At 38.1% G+C, this 13,663-nt stretch overlaps 1 protein-coding gene across 7 annotated transcripts in view; it reads left to right on the forward strand.

The window, feature by feature from the left end:
• Positions 1-13,663, forward strand: part of UBN2 (ubinuclein 2) — a 77,711-nt gene that overhangs the window by 53,749 nt on the left and 10,299 nt on the right. For 6 of the 7 annotated variants that reach the window (XR_014246988.1, XM_082400257.1, XM_082400261.1 and 3 more), the window contains 3 exons: positions 2,018-3,568; positions 9,939-10,170; positions 10,603-10,692. Coding sequence is in view for 6 of the 7 variants with exons in the window: in XM_082400257.1 (XP_082256383.1) it covers positions 2,018-3,568; positions 9,939-10,170; positions 10,603-10,692 (1,873 nt within the window). In the remaining variant the exon portion in view is untranslated. Of the gene's footprint in view, positions 1-2,017; positions 3,569-9,938; positions 10,171-10,602; positions 13,662-13,663 lie in introns of those variants that run through there. The other variant, XM_082400256.1, reaches the window with a different exon arrangement.

Consider the following 13,663-nt stretch of genomic DNA (forward strand, 5'->3'; position numbering starts at 1 on the left):
AATATATATCCTGAACAATTTACCAATATAAATCTACACAGTACTCTCTTGGCTGGATTTAATGTTATTTTTGTAAAGAAAAAAATATTAATTAAAGAAAAATTAATAAAGAAAGTTACTTAAAATGGCAATCTTATACTGGTAACACTCCCAATATTATTTTGACACACTCCCCCACTCTCAGTTTCTGTACTTTTTATAGTAATGCAGTTTTCACTAATTATGTAATTGGATGGCATGTCAGTGCAATCATGTCTCATCTGCATTACCTGTTCATCTTAGCAGACAATTTTGACCTTAATGTAGTTACGCTACAGACTTCTAAAAGGTATTGAGGTTTTCAATCACGGCTTTTTAGAATAGAAGTTTAGAGAAATTGCTAAGAAAGAGTATAGTGGCATTCTTAACAGAAATAAGAATTTATTATTCTTATTTACTGTAATACCTTAGAAAGTAGATGGTAAAGACCCTTTCTCTCCATGCTTTCTCCACTGTAGTTAGAATAAGTGCTGTCATGGCGTAAATTAATGTATAATATAAGGGTTTGGGTTTATTTGGATTTGTCTGTTTTTAAGAAACTAATTGAAGAAACTTTGAAAAGATTTTTATGTAGTTTTATTTCTTCTTAATCTTAAATATAAAATGAGTCATGTACTTTATATTTTTCTTAAGAGAAAGATACTTTTTAAATTCTTTTGCTCTTTGAGTATTTTAAACTGTGCCCTAATTCTCGTATCTCTTCCTTGAATTTTAAGAAAGTTAATTTTTTTTGATAAAACAGAAAATATTCTCTCTTAGGTATTCCAAGTTTTAATTCCTAATACTCTTGCTTTCTTAGCATAGTGCCTTGCTCATAGTGAATATATGTGGAATAAATTACAAATGACTTCTACCATAATGAATAGAAAAGGTAATTTAAGTGTGCTTGAATTGAATCTTCTGCCAGTTTGATGTACCAGTTTCTCTGTGTACTGCCTATGGGTAGCTGTAGGACAGGCATACAAAGAGGCCAAAATGCAAGGAAGCAGAGAGTGAGGGCCAGTATCGTAGTAAACCATACTATACGAGATGGGTAGAATCTTTTTTTTATATAATTAATTTATTTTTATTATTATTTTTTTAATTTTTGGCTGCGTTGGGTCTTTTATGCTGTGCGTGGGCTTTCTCTGGTTGCGGCGAGCGGGGGCTACTCTTTGTTGCGGTGTGCGGGCTTCTCACTGCGGTGGCTTCTCTTGTTGCGGAGCATGGGCTCTAGGCGTGCGGGCTTCAGTAGCTGTGGCACAGGGGCTCAGTAGTTGTGGCTCGTGGGCTCTAGAGCGCAGGCTCAGGAGTTGTGGCTCACGGACTTAGTTGCTCCCTGGCATGTGGGATCCTTCCAGACCAGGGCTCAAACGCATGTCCCCTGCATTGGCAGGCGGATTCCTAACCACTGCATCACCAGGGAAGTCCCTGGGTAGAATCTTAAGATAAAGGCAGAGGGACTTCCCTGGCGGTCCAGCGGTTAAGACTGCACTTCCAGTGCAGGGGGCTCGGGATCAGTCCCTGGTCGGGGAACTAAGATCCTGCATGCTGCACGGTGCGGCCAAAAGGTTAAAAAAATACAAATAAAAAAGATAAAGGCAGAAGTTCTCCTAGGTATAAGGAGGATAAAAAGAGAATAGTCTCTGAACAAATGGATTCGGAATAGTATCTGAAGATCTGATAGAGGTGGGTAAGGGGAGAGGAGGTTTCATTAGTAATAGACCTAGTATATGAATGTTCCTTTGGCTTGGTTTTAAGCCTTCTTAGAATGGCTTACTAAGATGTGGCAGCTGTGTGCAATACATCAGATACTTTGGCTTTTGAGGACAATTCAGTTAGGAGCTCTACCCTCTGGAAAATTATTTTGGTTTTTACAGTCTCTAAAGATTTCTAGTAGAATTTTAGTTATGAGAATTCCTTTGTCCTTTAAAATCTAATACTTTGTAAATTTTGACTAATCGTTTTTGTTTTTCCAACATAATGCTGTTTATGCTAGGAGTGTAGTCCAAAAAAGGACCAGAAAACTCCTACATCCTTGGTGGCTTCAGTTGGTGGCCCTTCAACGAGCTCTAGCACGTCTGCTGTGGCCTCCACCAGTTCTAGCTCTACACCAGCCCAGGAGACGATCTGCCTTGATGACTCACTAGATGAAGAACTTTCTTTTCATCCACCTGCACTGGATCTTGTTTCTGAAGCTTTAGCTGTTATCAACAACGGGAACAAGGGCCCTCCAGCTGGCTCAAGGATAAGTATGCCAACTGCAAAACCTCGTCCAGGACTGAGAGAGGAAAAATTAGCAAGTATCATGAGTAAACTGCCACTGGCTACTCCCAAAAAACTAGATTCTACTCAGACCGCACATTCATCAAGTCTTATTGCTGGCCACACAGGGCCAGTACCAAAGAAACCCCAGGATTTAGCTCATACTGGCATCTCTTCAGGCCTTATTGCTGGTTCTTCAATTCAGAACCCTAAAGTTTCCTTAGAACCTTTGCCAGCCAGGCTACTTCAACAAGGACTACAGAGGTCAAGCCAGATTCATGCTGCTTCCTCTTCACAGACCCATGTCTCCTCTTCTTCCCAAGCCCAAGTTGCTGCCTCCTCTCACGCTCTGGGAACATCAGAGGCCCAAGATGCTTCTTCGTTAACACAAGTAACAAAGGTGCACCAGCATTCAGCTGTCCAACAGAACTATGTGTCTCCATTACAAGCAACTATTAGTAAATCACAGACCAATCCAGTGGTGAAATTAAGTAATAATCCCCAACTTTCCTGTTCATCCCCACTTATTAAGTCTTCAGATAAGCCACTTATGTACCGCCTTCCCTTATCTGCTCCCCCACCTGGAAATGGTTCTCAAGGGTCCCACTCCCTGGTTTCTAGGACAGTACCTAGCACCACTACCTCCAGTAACTATTTAGCCAAGGCGATGGTGTCACAAATCCCCACGCAGGGTTTCAAATCTCCCTTCTCAATGGCTGCATCCCCAAAACTTGCCGCATCTCCAAAACCTGCCACGTCTCCTAAACCCTTGCCCTCACCTAAGCCTTCTGCCTCACCCAAGCCCTCTCAGTCAGCTAAGCCTTCAGTATCAACTAAACTTATTTCTAAATCCAACCCAACTCCCAAACCTACTGTATCCCCAAGTCCTTCCAGTCCGAATGCACTAGTGGCCCAGAGTAGCCACTCTAGCGGTAACAACCCAGTCCATAAACAGCCCAGTGGAATAAACATCAGCAGACAGTCTCCCACCTTGAATTTATTGCCCTCTAATCGCACTTCAGGCCTTCCATCTACAAAAAATCTTCAGGCCCCTCCAAAGCTAACAAACTCATCATCCACTGGAACTGTCGGCAAGAATAGCTTGAGTGGAATTGCAATGAATGTACCGGCCAGCAGAGGTAGCAACCTTAACTCAAGCGGAGCTAGTAGGACTAGTCTATCTGGGGGAACAGGAAGTGGAACACAGGGTGCTACAAAACCGTTGTCTACTCCACATAGACCATCCTCTGCCTCAGGGTCGTCAGTGGTAACAGCCAGTGTGCAGGTATGTATGTTAGATACATTCACGTGATAAAGTGTAAGATGGTGTAATTTCTCTTGTGAGTCAATTTAATGACTTTATTATAATATCATCAGTTGTTTATGATGACTTATAACTTATGGATGTTGACATCACAGTGATGGAGACACCTGGGAATGAAATTTTTGTTGGGATGTGGATTTTTTTTAATTACATGCTTACCTTCAGAATTTTTAAAAAACACAACTAAAATGCATATTTAAAACTGTACCTTATCAAAGTCCAGAACAAAATAGTCACTTATGATTTTAACATACCTTCACATGTCTCTTCTTTTCCCCATCCTAGTCCCCTTTCTCCTGCCAACTTTCATAATTTTTTATTTAATAAAATTTATACATTCATATTATTTTTTTCCTCTAACCATTTGTCTTTTCGAATAAAATTTTTATTTTGCACAAATTTTGCAGTTATTCATGTATAATTCTCTGTCTAATCCGTTTATACCACACTTTCCCCATTTGTGAGATTTTAATTTAAATTTATCTCTCATTTAGCAGGAGTACCTAATTCAAGGAATCTTTTCAAGAAGGCTAATGTGAAAGCTGTTTTACTTTAGCTCTTGCATACCTGATAATTTCTGTGCTGCCACACTTGAGTTGATAAAGACTTCTTGGGTCACTAACTTGTCTCACTCCAAGTTTTGTAAATACTGCTCCACTGACCCTTACTTACTAATTACTTACTAAAAAGTATGAGGCAATTCTGACTTTTTGTTCCCTTACAAGTAATGTGTTTTCTCTGCTTAAATGCTAATCACATTTTCTCTTGTTTCTTGAAAATCAAGTGTTCCCAAATAATGGCTATGTTTATCTAGTTTTCATTAATTGTGTACCTAGAAAAATGGTAACATCTTTCAATCTCAGACCTGCCCATTTTTTCAGCTCAAGAATATTTTATTCTGTTATGGGTCTGATTATGTTTTCTGATCCATTCGCCTAGGTTTTTTGAGAACTCTTTATCACTCATATATTCCATCTCTCTGCCTTTCATATCATCTTCTCTGTTATTGTTTTCATCTATCTGCCACTTCTTTGTATTCTGAGGCTTTCTCAAATTTGTCCTTCACTTTACTGATTAGGTTTCTTTAACTTTTTTTTCCCTTCCTCTGAAACATAATCCATGTTCGCAGTAGGTAAAATTCAGAAAAGAAGAAAATAAAAGCCACCCATCATCCCACCAGTGTTGATATTTTCCTGATAACTTTTTTAGACTCTTCAAGAAAGTGGATTTTACATAATATTCTGTTTCATAAGAAGCTTTAAAAAAATATAACATTTTATGATGTTATTTCTTAGATTCTCAGTTATTCTTTGAAAATATGACTTTTATTGATTTCTGAAATTCTGTCATCTAAGAAAGTGCTCTAACTTTATACTGCCTCTTATTTATGTGGAATAGGAACATCTAATGAAATACGTTTCCCCTTGGTGTTTGTAGAGGTTCTCTGCTATTCAGTACAAGCTAAGTGTTGGTATTCAATATACACTTAAAACCCAAATCATCACTCTGCCTTTACTAAAGTAGGCTTAGTAATGAATGAATTCTAGAATTCTAATATAGAACAAAATTCAATTAACTGATACTTCATTAACTGAAATCTGGGATAAATAGATGTTTTATCTATATGATTTTGCTTTTATCAGAAATAAGAAAAAAAAAAACGATTAGGGATTGTATGTTAAAATTTAAGTTTTAACTAAGGTCTAGGAGTTAGTCCACATTCCTGTTTTATTATCTTTATTAAAATGTTGACTGTTTTTGAGATCAGTCTTTAATTTGATCACAGGAGTATGTGAGAGGAGTATAACTGAAATGGCAGTTCCGTGCCCCAGATCCTCCTCCTAGTGTCAACTACTTTTAACTCTCTTAGCTGTTTCTCTTGTGTTTTTTAAAAATTGTTTTTTAAAAAATAAGAATGAATGGAAGACTATTTATTTTAGTATTATCTTTCAGCTTCTCATTGTGATAAATAAGGCTTTTAGCTCACTTATACCTTTCCCATTATCTTCAAAGACTAAAATTACAACTTTTGGTTAAATCTGTGACTATGTAAAATATTGTCTCTATTGAGCTAAGTGTCATTAACTGTGGTTTCAATTATAAATTTTGGACTTTTTTCCTGTAGTTAAAAATTGCTTTTTTTCCACTTGCTTTGTTTTCTTTGAATTTAAAGTTAAATCTCCCTCTATCTTTTGTCATCTCCAGAATCTATCAGTTCCTTTTTTTTTTTTTTTCCTGAAAACCTTCCTATATTTGATCATTTTTCCCTGAAGAACAACTTGCTTTGTTGTTTACCAATTGGTTTGTTGGCAAGGAAACTACGTGGCAAAATTTGTGTTTCTAAAATATAACTACTTCCTCCCTGGTTTTCTTCCTCTCCGAAATGGCTTTATGATTTGGAGACCTTAGTGTTCCTGCCTTCATGTCAGATCCTTTTTGTCTTTCTTATTGGTTTGACTGAGGAAAAGATCAGTAATTGAATAAGGTTATTTCTAACTTTTGGTCAACCTAAGGTTCTTTTTTTTTAACATAGCATCTCACTGAAGTCTTACCAGCTACCTTGTGGCGTCTAGATCCTATCCTTCTAGCTGGCCAACACTAAAAACAGATTTCCTATCTATGCCTATAAACTATTCCACTCCTTTCTTTTTTTTTTTTTTTTTTTAAAGGGATTTTTTTTTTTAAATTTTATTTATTTATTTATTTATGGCTGTCTTGGGTCTTCGTTTCTGTGCGAGGGCTTTCTCCATTTGTGGCAAGTGGGGGCCACTCTTCATCGCAGTGCGCAGGCCTCTCACCATCGCGGCCTCTCTTGTCGCGGAGCACAGGCTCCAGACGTGCAGGCTCAGTGACTGTGGCTCACGGGCCCAGCCGCTCCGCGGCATGTGGGATCTTCCCAGACCAGGGCTCGAACCGGTGTCCCCTGCATTGGCAGGCGGATTCTTAACCACTGCGCCACCAGGGAAGCCCTCCACTCCTTTCTGAAAGACATCTTTAGCTGTTTGCAGGTGTGAAAATGACAGGTCCTGAGGTTAACAAAAGTTAAAGTCTTTCTGGGTTCACATTATTATCTCTACCTGCTTTTTATTAACTTTCCACTCAAGGCTTTCCTGTTCTTTCTTGCCCTTCAGCTTATTGATTTTCTGTGAATCCTGTCTTTGCCACTCTATAATTCCCAAAATAATTCACTAAGCAAATGTTTACTAAGTGTTTAATGTGTGCCAGGCACTCTCCTAGGTGCTGGAGAAATGGGGTGAATCAAGATTCCTCCTCTCATGGGGCGTATATTCTAGGTAGGAAGATAAGCAAAACACAAGTATTTAAAACTACTTTAAGCGCTATAAAAATAAAATAAAACAGAGTAATATGATAAAGTGTGATTGCTACTAACATGGATAAGGGAGATGGGGAAAGCCTCTTTGACGAGGCAACATTAGAGCTGAGAATTGAATGAGCAGGAGCCAGCCATTTGGAGAGAAGAGCGAACATCCCAGGGAAGAGGGGGATGGTAGATGTGAAGACACTGAGATAGGAAAGAGCCTGAGACGTGCAGGCCTGCATGGCTAGACAGTAGGGAAGGATGGGGAGGTGAGGAGATCAAAGGTCAACTCCGAACCATGTGATGGAGGACCTTGTGGGCTACGGTAAGGGCTTGGGCCTTTACTTCTGTTCAGCGGGAAGCTGTTGGAGGGGAGTGGTATGGTCTGATTTATATCTCAAAAGATCACTCTGGGTGTTGTAGAGAACGGGGGGCAGATGTACTCACCAAAATGAAAAACGTCGTTAAAAGAAGAATGTAATGCCCACCACAGGAAGAGCAAGGTGCCCGCTCATATTTTCCCCTAGGAATGAAATGTGGAGGTCATGGAACATATTTTTTATTATGGGGCATTATTCCGAACTATTTGCCTACTTCATGTTGACAGCTTCTCCTGTGTGCTTCCGAATGATATCAACAGTGGGATATCCCACTTTTGAAAGGTCTCCACCTTCTACGAGAGAAAAACTTATAAATGCCCATATAACATTTAGATAATCTGGTGTTTCACTTTAGCTTTATAAACAAAAGTGGTTATGGAAGGTTTTTAAAAGTGCAGAATGTTAGATAGTTATGGCATGGTGCCATTTTTTATTGCTAATACATGTTACTTAATTGTGGAAGTTGCCCTAATTTGCATTTTCTGTCAGTTTTAATGCTTCCATTAGCCTTCTCCAGAAAAGCATAGAAGAGTTCTCCTTATTAGCAGTGTTTCATATTCCTCACTAGGGGGGCTCCACTTGGGGCACATGGCCTTGGAGTGTGTTCCCCATATTATCCTGAGACTAAAATAGAATTACAATTAAAAAGAAGAAAGAACCCTTGTTAATTCTTAAATTGATGCTGGATCCTTTTTTTGCTTCAGAAGCATTGTTGTTTCTAACTTAGTAATTCTTTCCTAAATCACCCATTTTGTATATCATGGTGGGCACAGTAGAGGGGAAAGACTGGCAAGTAAGAAAAGTAGTCAAGTCCAAGCGTAAAGTGATAAAGATTTGTACTTAAGTGAGGGAGGAAGTTGCGATTAAAAAAAAAAAAAAAAAAGATACCATGTTGACTGCGAGCTCATCTTGTTCTTCATTTCATGATGCTTAAAAACTAAGGTTTCAAGCCAGAGTGGTGGGAAAGAATGAAACTACTGATCCTAGCGTTTAACATATACGAGAAGGAAGTGATTGTAGCAGATGATGAGTTCAATTCTGGACATGCCAAGTTGGCGAGTGTTAGATATCCAAGCGGAATTCTTCACTAAACCGTTAGCCAAACAGGATTGAAACTGAGATGAGAGGTCAGAACTGTAGGTATAAATCTGAGAGATAAATAAAGGAGATAAGGGAAGGCTATTGGAGAACTAGTGGAAAAACCAGAATAGAAAGCTTTTGGAGGATGTTCTTCATTTTTTTTGTTCAGCAGTGGTGTGGACCATTAAGTGTATAAATATATGATGTAATGTGGCATTTTTGCATGGGAAAATCACCTACCTTGTTCTCATACATTAAGAAATAAAATGATTAGCCCTTAATTAATAATATTTACTGGTAGAAATAATCAACATACAAAGTAAAACTGACCATAGCTAATGCTTATTATTGATTAACAAATATTCAGAGAATTCAGTTTTCTTGACCAAACTTAGAAATGTAAAGTTTTTTACCGCAGAAATTTTGAGTTGATAAAATAGGCTACAAAATTGCAGAAACTATAGTAGATGACGTCTGATACTGAGAAATTTTGATTATCTTTTTTGATAAGTACACATAAAAAAAGTCAAAATGGGAAAAAATTATTTAATTGCTTTATAGAAAAGTGTTCAAAGAATTAAATTAGCTTAATAGAGTATATTTAAGTAATTTGACAATGAAAGCTCATCAGTGCTAGCATATTTCTAAACATAAACATGGCATCAAAGCCCAGGTCGGGGAGTGTCAAAACACTCTCTAATTTACCTTTTGCCTTAGGAGTCTAAGTTCAAAAAAGTAGTGGAATTGGAAACCTCTTTCAGGGGTTAAGGAGAGGCTAGATAATGTGGAAAAAGGAGGCTGTCATTCAGCAAGTTTGATAATAAAAGGAAGATACATAAGTCAGGTTTTTGCTAGGGGTTGGGGGAGAGCCAGGAATAACAGCGTGGTTGTAAAACCATGTAAGAGGACTCTGTAATTGCGAAGGCAGAGTGAATACGGAAAAGGTGCAGTGCTTGACATTTGTCGCAGAAAGTTCTGCGTGGGTGGGATTCATGGCATAGGTCAGGTGTTCAGCTTCTGAGGAAGAGGCAGGTAAGGCTAATGATGAGGAGGACACAGGATGGCTGTTATGATGAAAGTACAGGGTATCAAGTTGGGGGATCTGAGAGGGTAATAGTCTAAACAGCAGCTGCAGGGGTTGTGTCGGAAAAGATTGTAAGACAAACAGTAAAATTACAGAGCATTTTCAGAGACCACATTGAAATTATGTGGAATTAATTACCAGTGTCAGATCTAGGGGCTAAGAGCAAAAATGGAAATCTAAGGTTAGAAATGAGTTGATTAAGAGAGCGAATGGGTGCTAATATAGGCATTGCGGTAACAGTTAAGAAATCTAAACTGGCGATGAAGAGCTGAGTAGAAGTATTTCCAGAGCCAATATTGGTCACTCTTTGAAATGTAATTTATGCTTCAGTCTTCATTTCTGTCTCCCAAAGTTTCTGTTAGAGCAGATGTAAGACATAGTCTCGTGTCCATGAGGATATTAAGTAAAATAAATCAATTCAGGTTAAAGACTTGACTTCTTATGTATTTTGACCCCTGGTTTCTGCAGTCCACAGCAGGAGCATCATTATTGGCTAATGCCTCACCTCTGACTCTCATGACATCACCTTTGTCTGTAACAAATCAAAATGTGACTCCTTTTGGGATGCTGGGTGGCCTTGTTCCAGTGACCATGCCCTTCCAGTTTCCCTTGGAGCTACTTGGCTTTGGAACGGACACAGCTGGAGTGACAACCACCTCGGGATCTACCTCAGCCGCTTTCCACCATAGCCTAACTCAGAGTAAGTGGGGCTCTTTTATTTACTTGGCTACCTAGTTTGATAGAACAGGAAACTTCACAAATTTATACTAATTGAGAGTAGTCCAGTTGGAGTTAGTGAAAATTATAGAATGTTTTAAAAAGAAATGCAGTTTATTTCATCTATATATATAAAATAAGTCAAATTACTGGACTCTGAAATTTTTTTATAGTTTCTAAGTGAACTAACTATCCCACATTTCTATCTTAATGAAATTTATAAGAGGGAGTCCGATTTGCTGGGTTATTTGCATACACATTTATATTTATACATGTAAATATGTTTTAATGTATGTGCTCTAGTTTAAGAAGTCAAGGTCTGTGCTTGCATTAGATAAACTATTTTCATTTTTTATCTAAGAGGGCTCAGATCTTAGTTTTAAGAAGATTACTGACAAGTCTGTTCTCCTCTCAGATTTACTAAAGGGTTTACAGCCAGGAGCTCAGCGTGCAGCAACACTTTCCCACTCACCTCTGCCTACGCATTTACAGCAAACATTTAACGGTAAGAAAGCCACCTGTTTCTTCCTCTCTTTATTGTTTATACAAATTTACAAATATATATTTTAAGTCTTTTCTGAAAACCATGTGAGGGAATGACAAAGATTGGAAAAACTAATTTTCATGTGACTGAATCCTTATTGGCAACAAACACCTTACAGAAAGGAAATAGGTAAAGGAGATCTTTTATTACATGTGTAGAGAGCCTTTTTGAAGGTGTTTGTTATATGGAAATAATGACAAAGAATAGGATTCATACGACAGTGTACAAAAGTCATGTCCGGTAATTAATCATAGTTGACCTTTATTGAAAGCTTACTAAGTGACAGTCTTGTGACTACTTAACATGTATTAGCTAATTTAATCCTTACAACAAACCAGTGAATGAGATAACAATCCCCATTTTACAGATCAGGAAACTGAATCAGAGGTAAGCAACTTGCCCAAGATGATAGGGTAGTAAGTGTTTAATCTGAGATACAAACCCAGGAAGTCTGACTCCATGGCCTGTATTCTTAACTATTAAACTTCTCTGCCTCTTAGCCGTGATTAAATTAACGTGATTTTAAACTGTACACGTTATATATTTGCAGCCCAACTAGATCGCTCTGAAATCTGAAATTGGATAGTGGACACTGGACACAACACTGGCCTCCAGATTCTTGCTCTCACCAGCAGTTGACCCCCATAGAACGCTGATACTGTTCTGAAGGCCATTTTCAGGATCTTTGGGCCGCTCGGCTGCTCTCTTAACTTTGGAAGTTGACTGGGGCCTCACTATTCTTTTTGGCCACTGCATTTAAAATTATTGTTGACCAAGTTTACAGTTGACCACAATGTGGAAATGGGAGCTTTAGAGCAATCTTGAGGCAATAGGTTGTAATTAATCCTCTAAAACACCTAAGTGGTAAGCTGCCCCAGACTCTCCCCTTGAGAGAATGAATACAAAACCACAGTCGTGCAAATGGGGGACCACAAAGTAGGCACAAGTGTCAACAGTCCTGATCTTCCTGGGCTTCTTGATTAGGTTTAAATGCTTATGGAAAATTGCCCTGTGACCCTTTAAGGTAGTTCCGCCCTGGGTATTGACCACTGCTTGGTAGGATGAGTCCAGCTTAGAGCTGTATGTTTGAGGGCAGAACGGTAGAAACCTGCAAGGAATTAGACACCCGGGATTCTTGTGGTTCAACATGACCCCAGTATTCCAGGTGTAGGTACATTATCTTGTTTTCTGGCCAGCACCACTGTTCCAGAGGGAGAAAGGAAATAAGACTGTCGGCATTTTCCAAGAAATTGAAATTAAAAAGTTTATAATTTTTCATTGTAAAAACATTTTAAAGTATGAGACACTAAATTTGAGAATCAGGCTGGGATTTTTGAATTCTAGGACTGCCGCTTTGAGCAAGTCTAACTTGTTTGACCTGCACTTCCCTTGCTTGTAAACTGGGGACAACAAGATGTTTTTAGTAGGCTTCTTATGAGAATTTAACAAAAATATTTATTTAAAGCTTCTAGCATGGTACCTGGTACATAGTAAGAGCTCAGTTAATGTTAATTTTCTGACCTTATCTAGTCTAAAGACTGGGGTCAGTAAACTTTTTCTATAAAGCTGCAAATAGTAAATAATTTAGGCTTTGCAGGCCACATAGTCTATCACAACTACTCCACTCTGCCATTGCAGTAGGAAAACAGTCATAGACGATATGTAGCATGAGTGTGGCTGGGTTCCAATAAAACTTTATTCATAAAAAGAGGTGGCAGACCATATTTGGCCCACGGGCCATAGTTGCCAAACCCTGGTCTAAAGAATTGCACAGTCCAGTTAATATGAGTATTTTATTTTGGTAATTAACCAAAGCTTCTTTGAGCAAAATCCCACTCTGCCATTTTATGAATTTAATTATGCCTCAAGTCAAATCATTTCTGTCTACAAATGCAAGGGTATAATACCTCATTATAAAATAGAAAAGTCAATTCCTTAGATGTTGTCACCAAGTTCATTTTAATAATATTCTGTTTATACAGCTTTTGAAATAACTGTCTTGTTTCATTGATACATCTTTTCTTCAGTGGAGGCAGTTTTTTTGTTTTGCTTATGTTTCACCCGAGTAATTTAGGTTTCACACGAGTGGACTTAGCATTGTGACTTTTGTGGTCTCCTCCAGCCTTAAGATTGTTACTGAATGCAATAATTTGTTCCTTTACACCTGTGTATTTCTGCCCTTTGTGCCTCCCTCTTTTTCTCTCAGGCCTGGTGGGGGCTTAATTTTCCTTGCTAAGGCAATGAATGATCTATTAGAGATTTTCTCTATATTCTATTAACTCTCGAGGTCACTGGGCCCTACTCGTGTCCAGTTTAAGTAGAGTGATCAACATTTTCCCAGTAAAAGTTACATAACCATATGTAAAACTAGAAACCATTGTTCCCAGTAGCAAGCTTTCCTACCTTTTACAACTTTTGCCAGGTTAGGACTAAAACAAAGACTCAGCTGGAGTTTTCACTACCAGTGTGGTCCAATCATTTACATAAATAATTGAGAGTTATTAAATGCTGTGTCATAGCAGGAAATTTAATCTCGCTTGCAAGAAAATGAAATTGACCTTGTCTTCTAAAGGAATCAAAAAATGTGGTAGGTCCCTTGAAGGAGGGGGATTATGTCTTTTATGTTTCTTTATAATCCTCACAGCATTTGACACAACTTACAGTGAGGTAGATAATAAATACTTGTTGAAATAGTATTTTTAGGACACTGAAAACCAATTAAACCATAGTCATTTGAGGTAAGAGGATCATTCTTGTTGAGTTTTTATCTCCTTTATGTTCTCAACCTCTATGATGCTATAACATGTAAGGTACGAAAGGTTATCTTTTTAGCAATCTCATCATCCATGTGAAAATTAAAAGTTAATTGTTCTTTTTGCTTTGTTTTTATTTTTTATTACGTGCCGACCCATACCAATTAAACATCTCTTTT

This window comes from Balaenoptera borealis (genome assembly GCF_965194805.1).
Source record: "Balaenoptera borealis genome assembly, chromosome: 7".
NCBI lineage: Eukaryota > Metazoa > Chordata > Mammalia > Artiodactyla > Balaenopteridae > Balaenoptera > Balaenoptera borealis.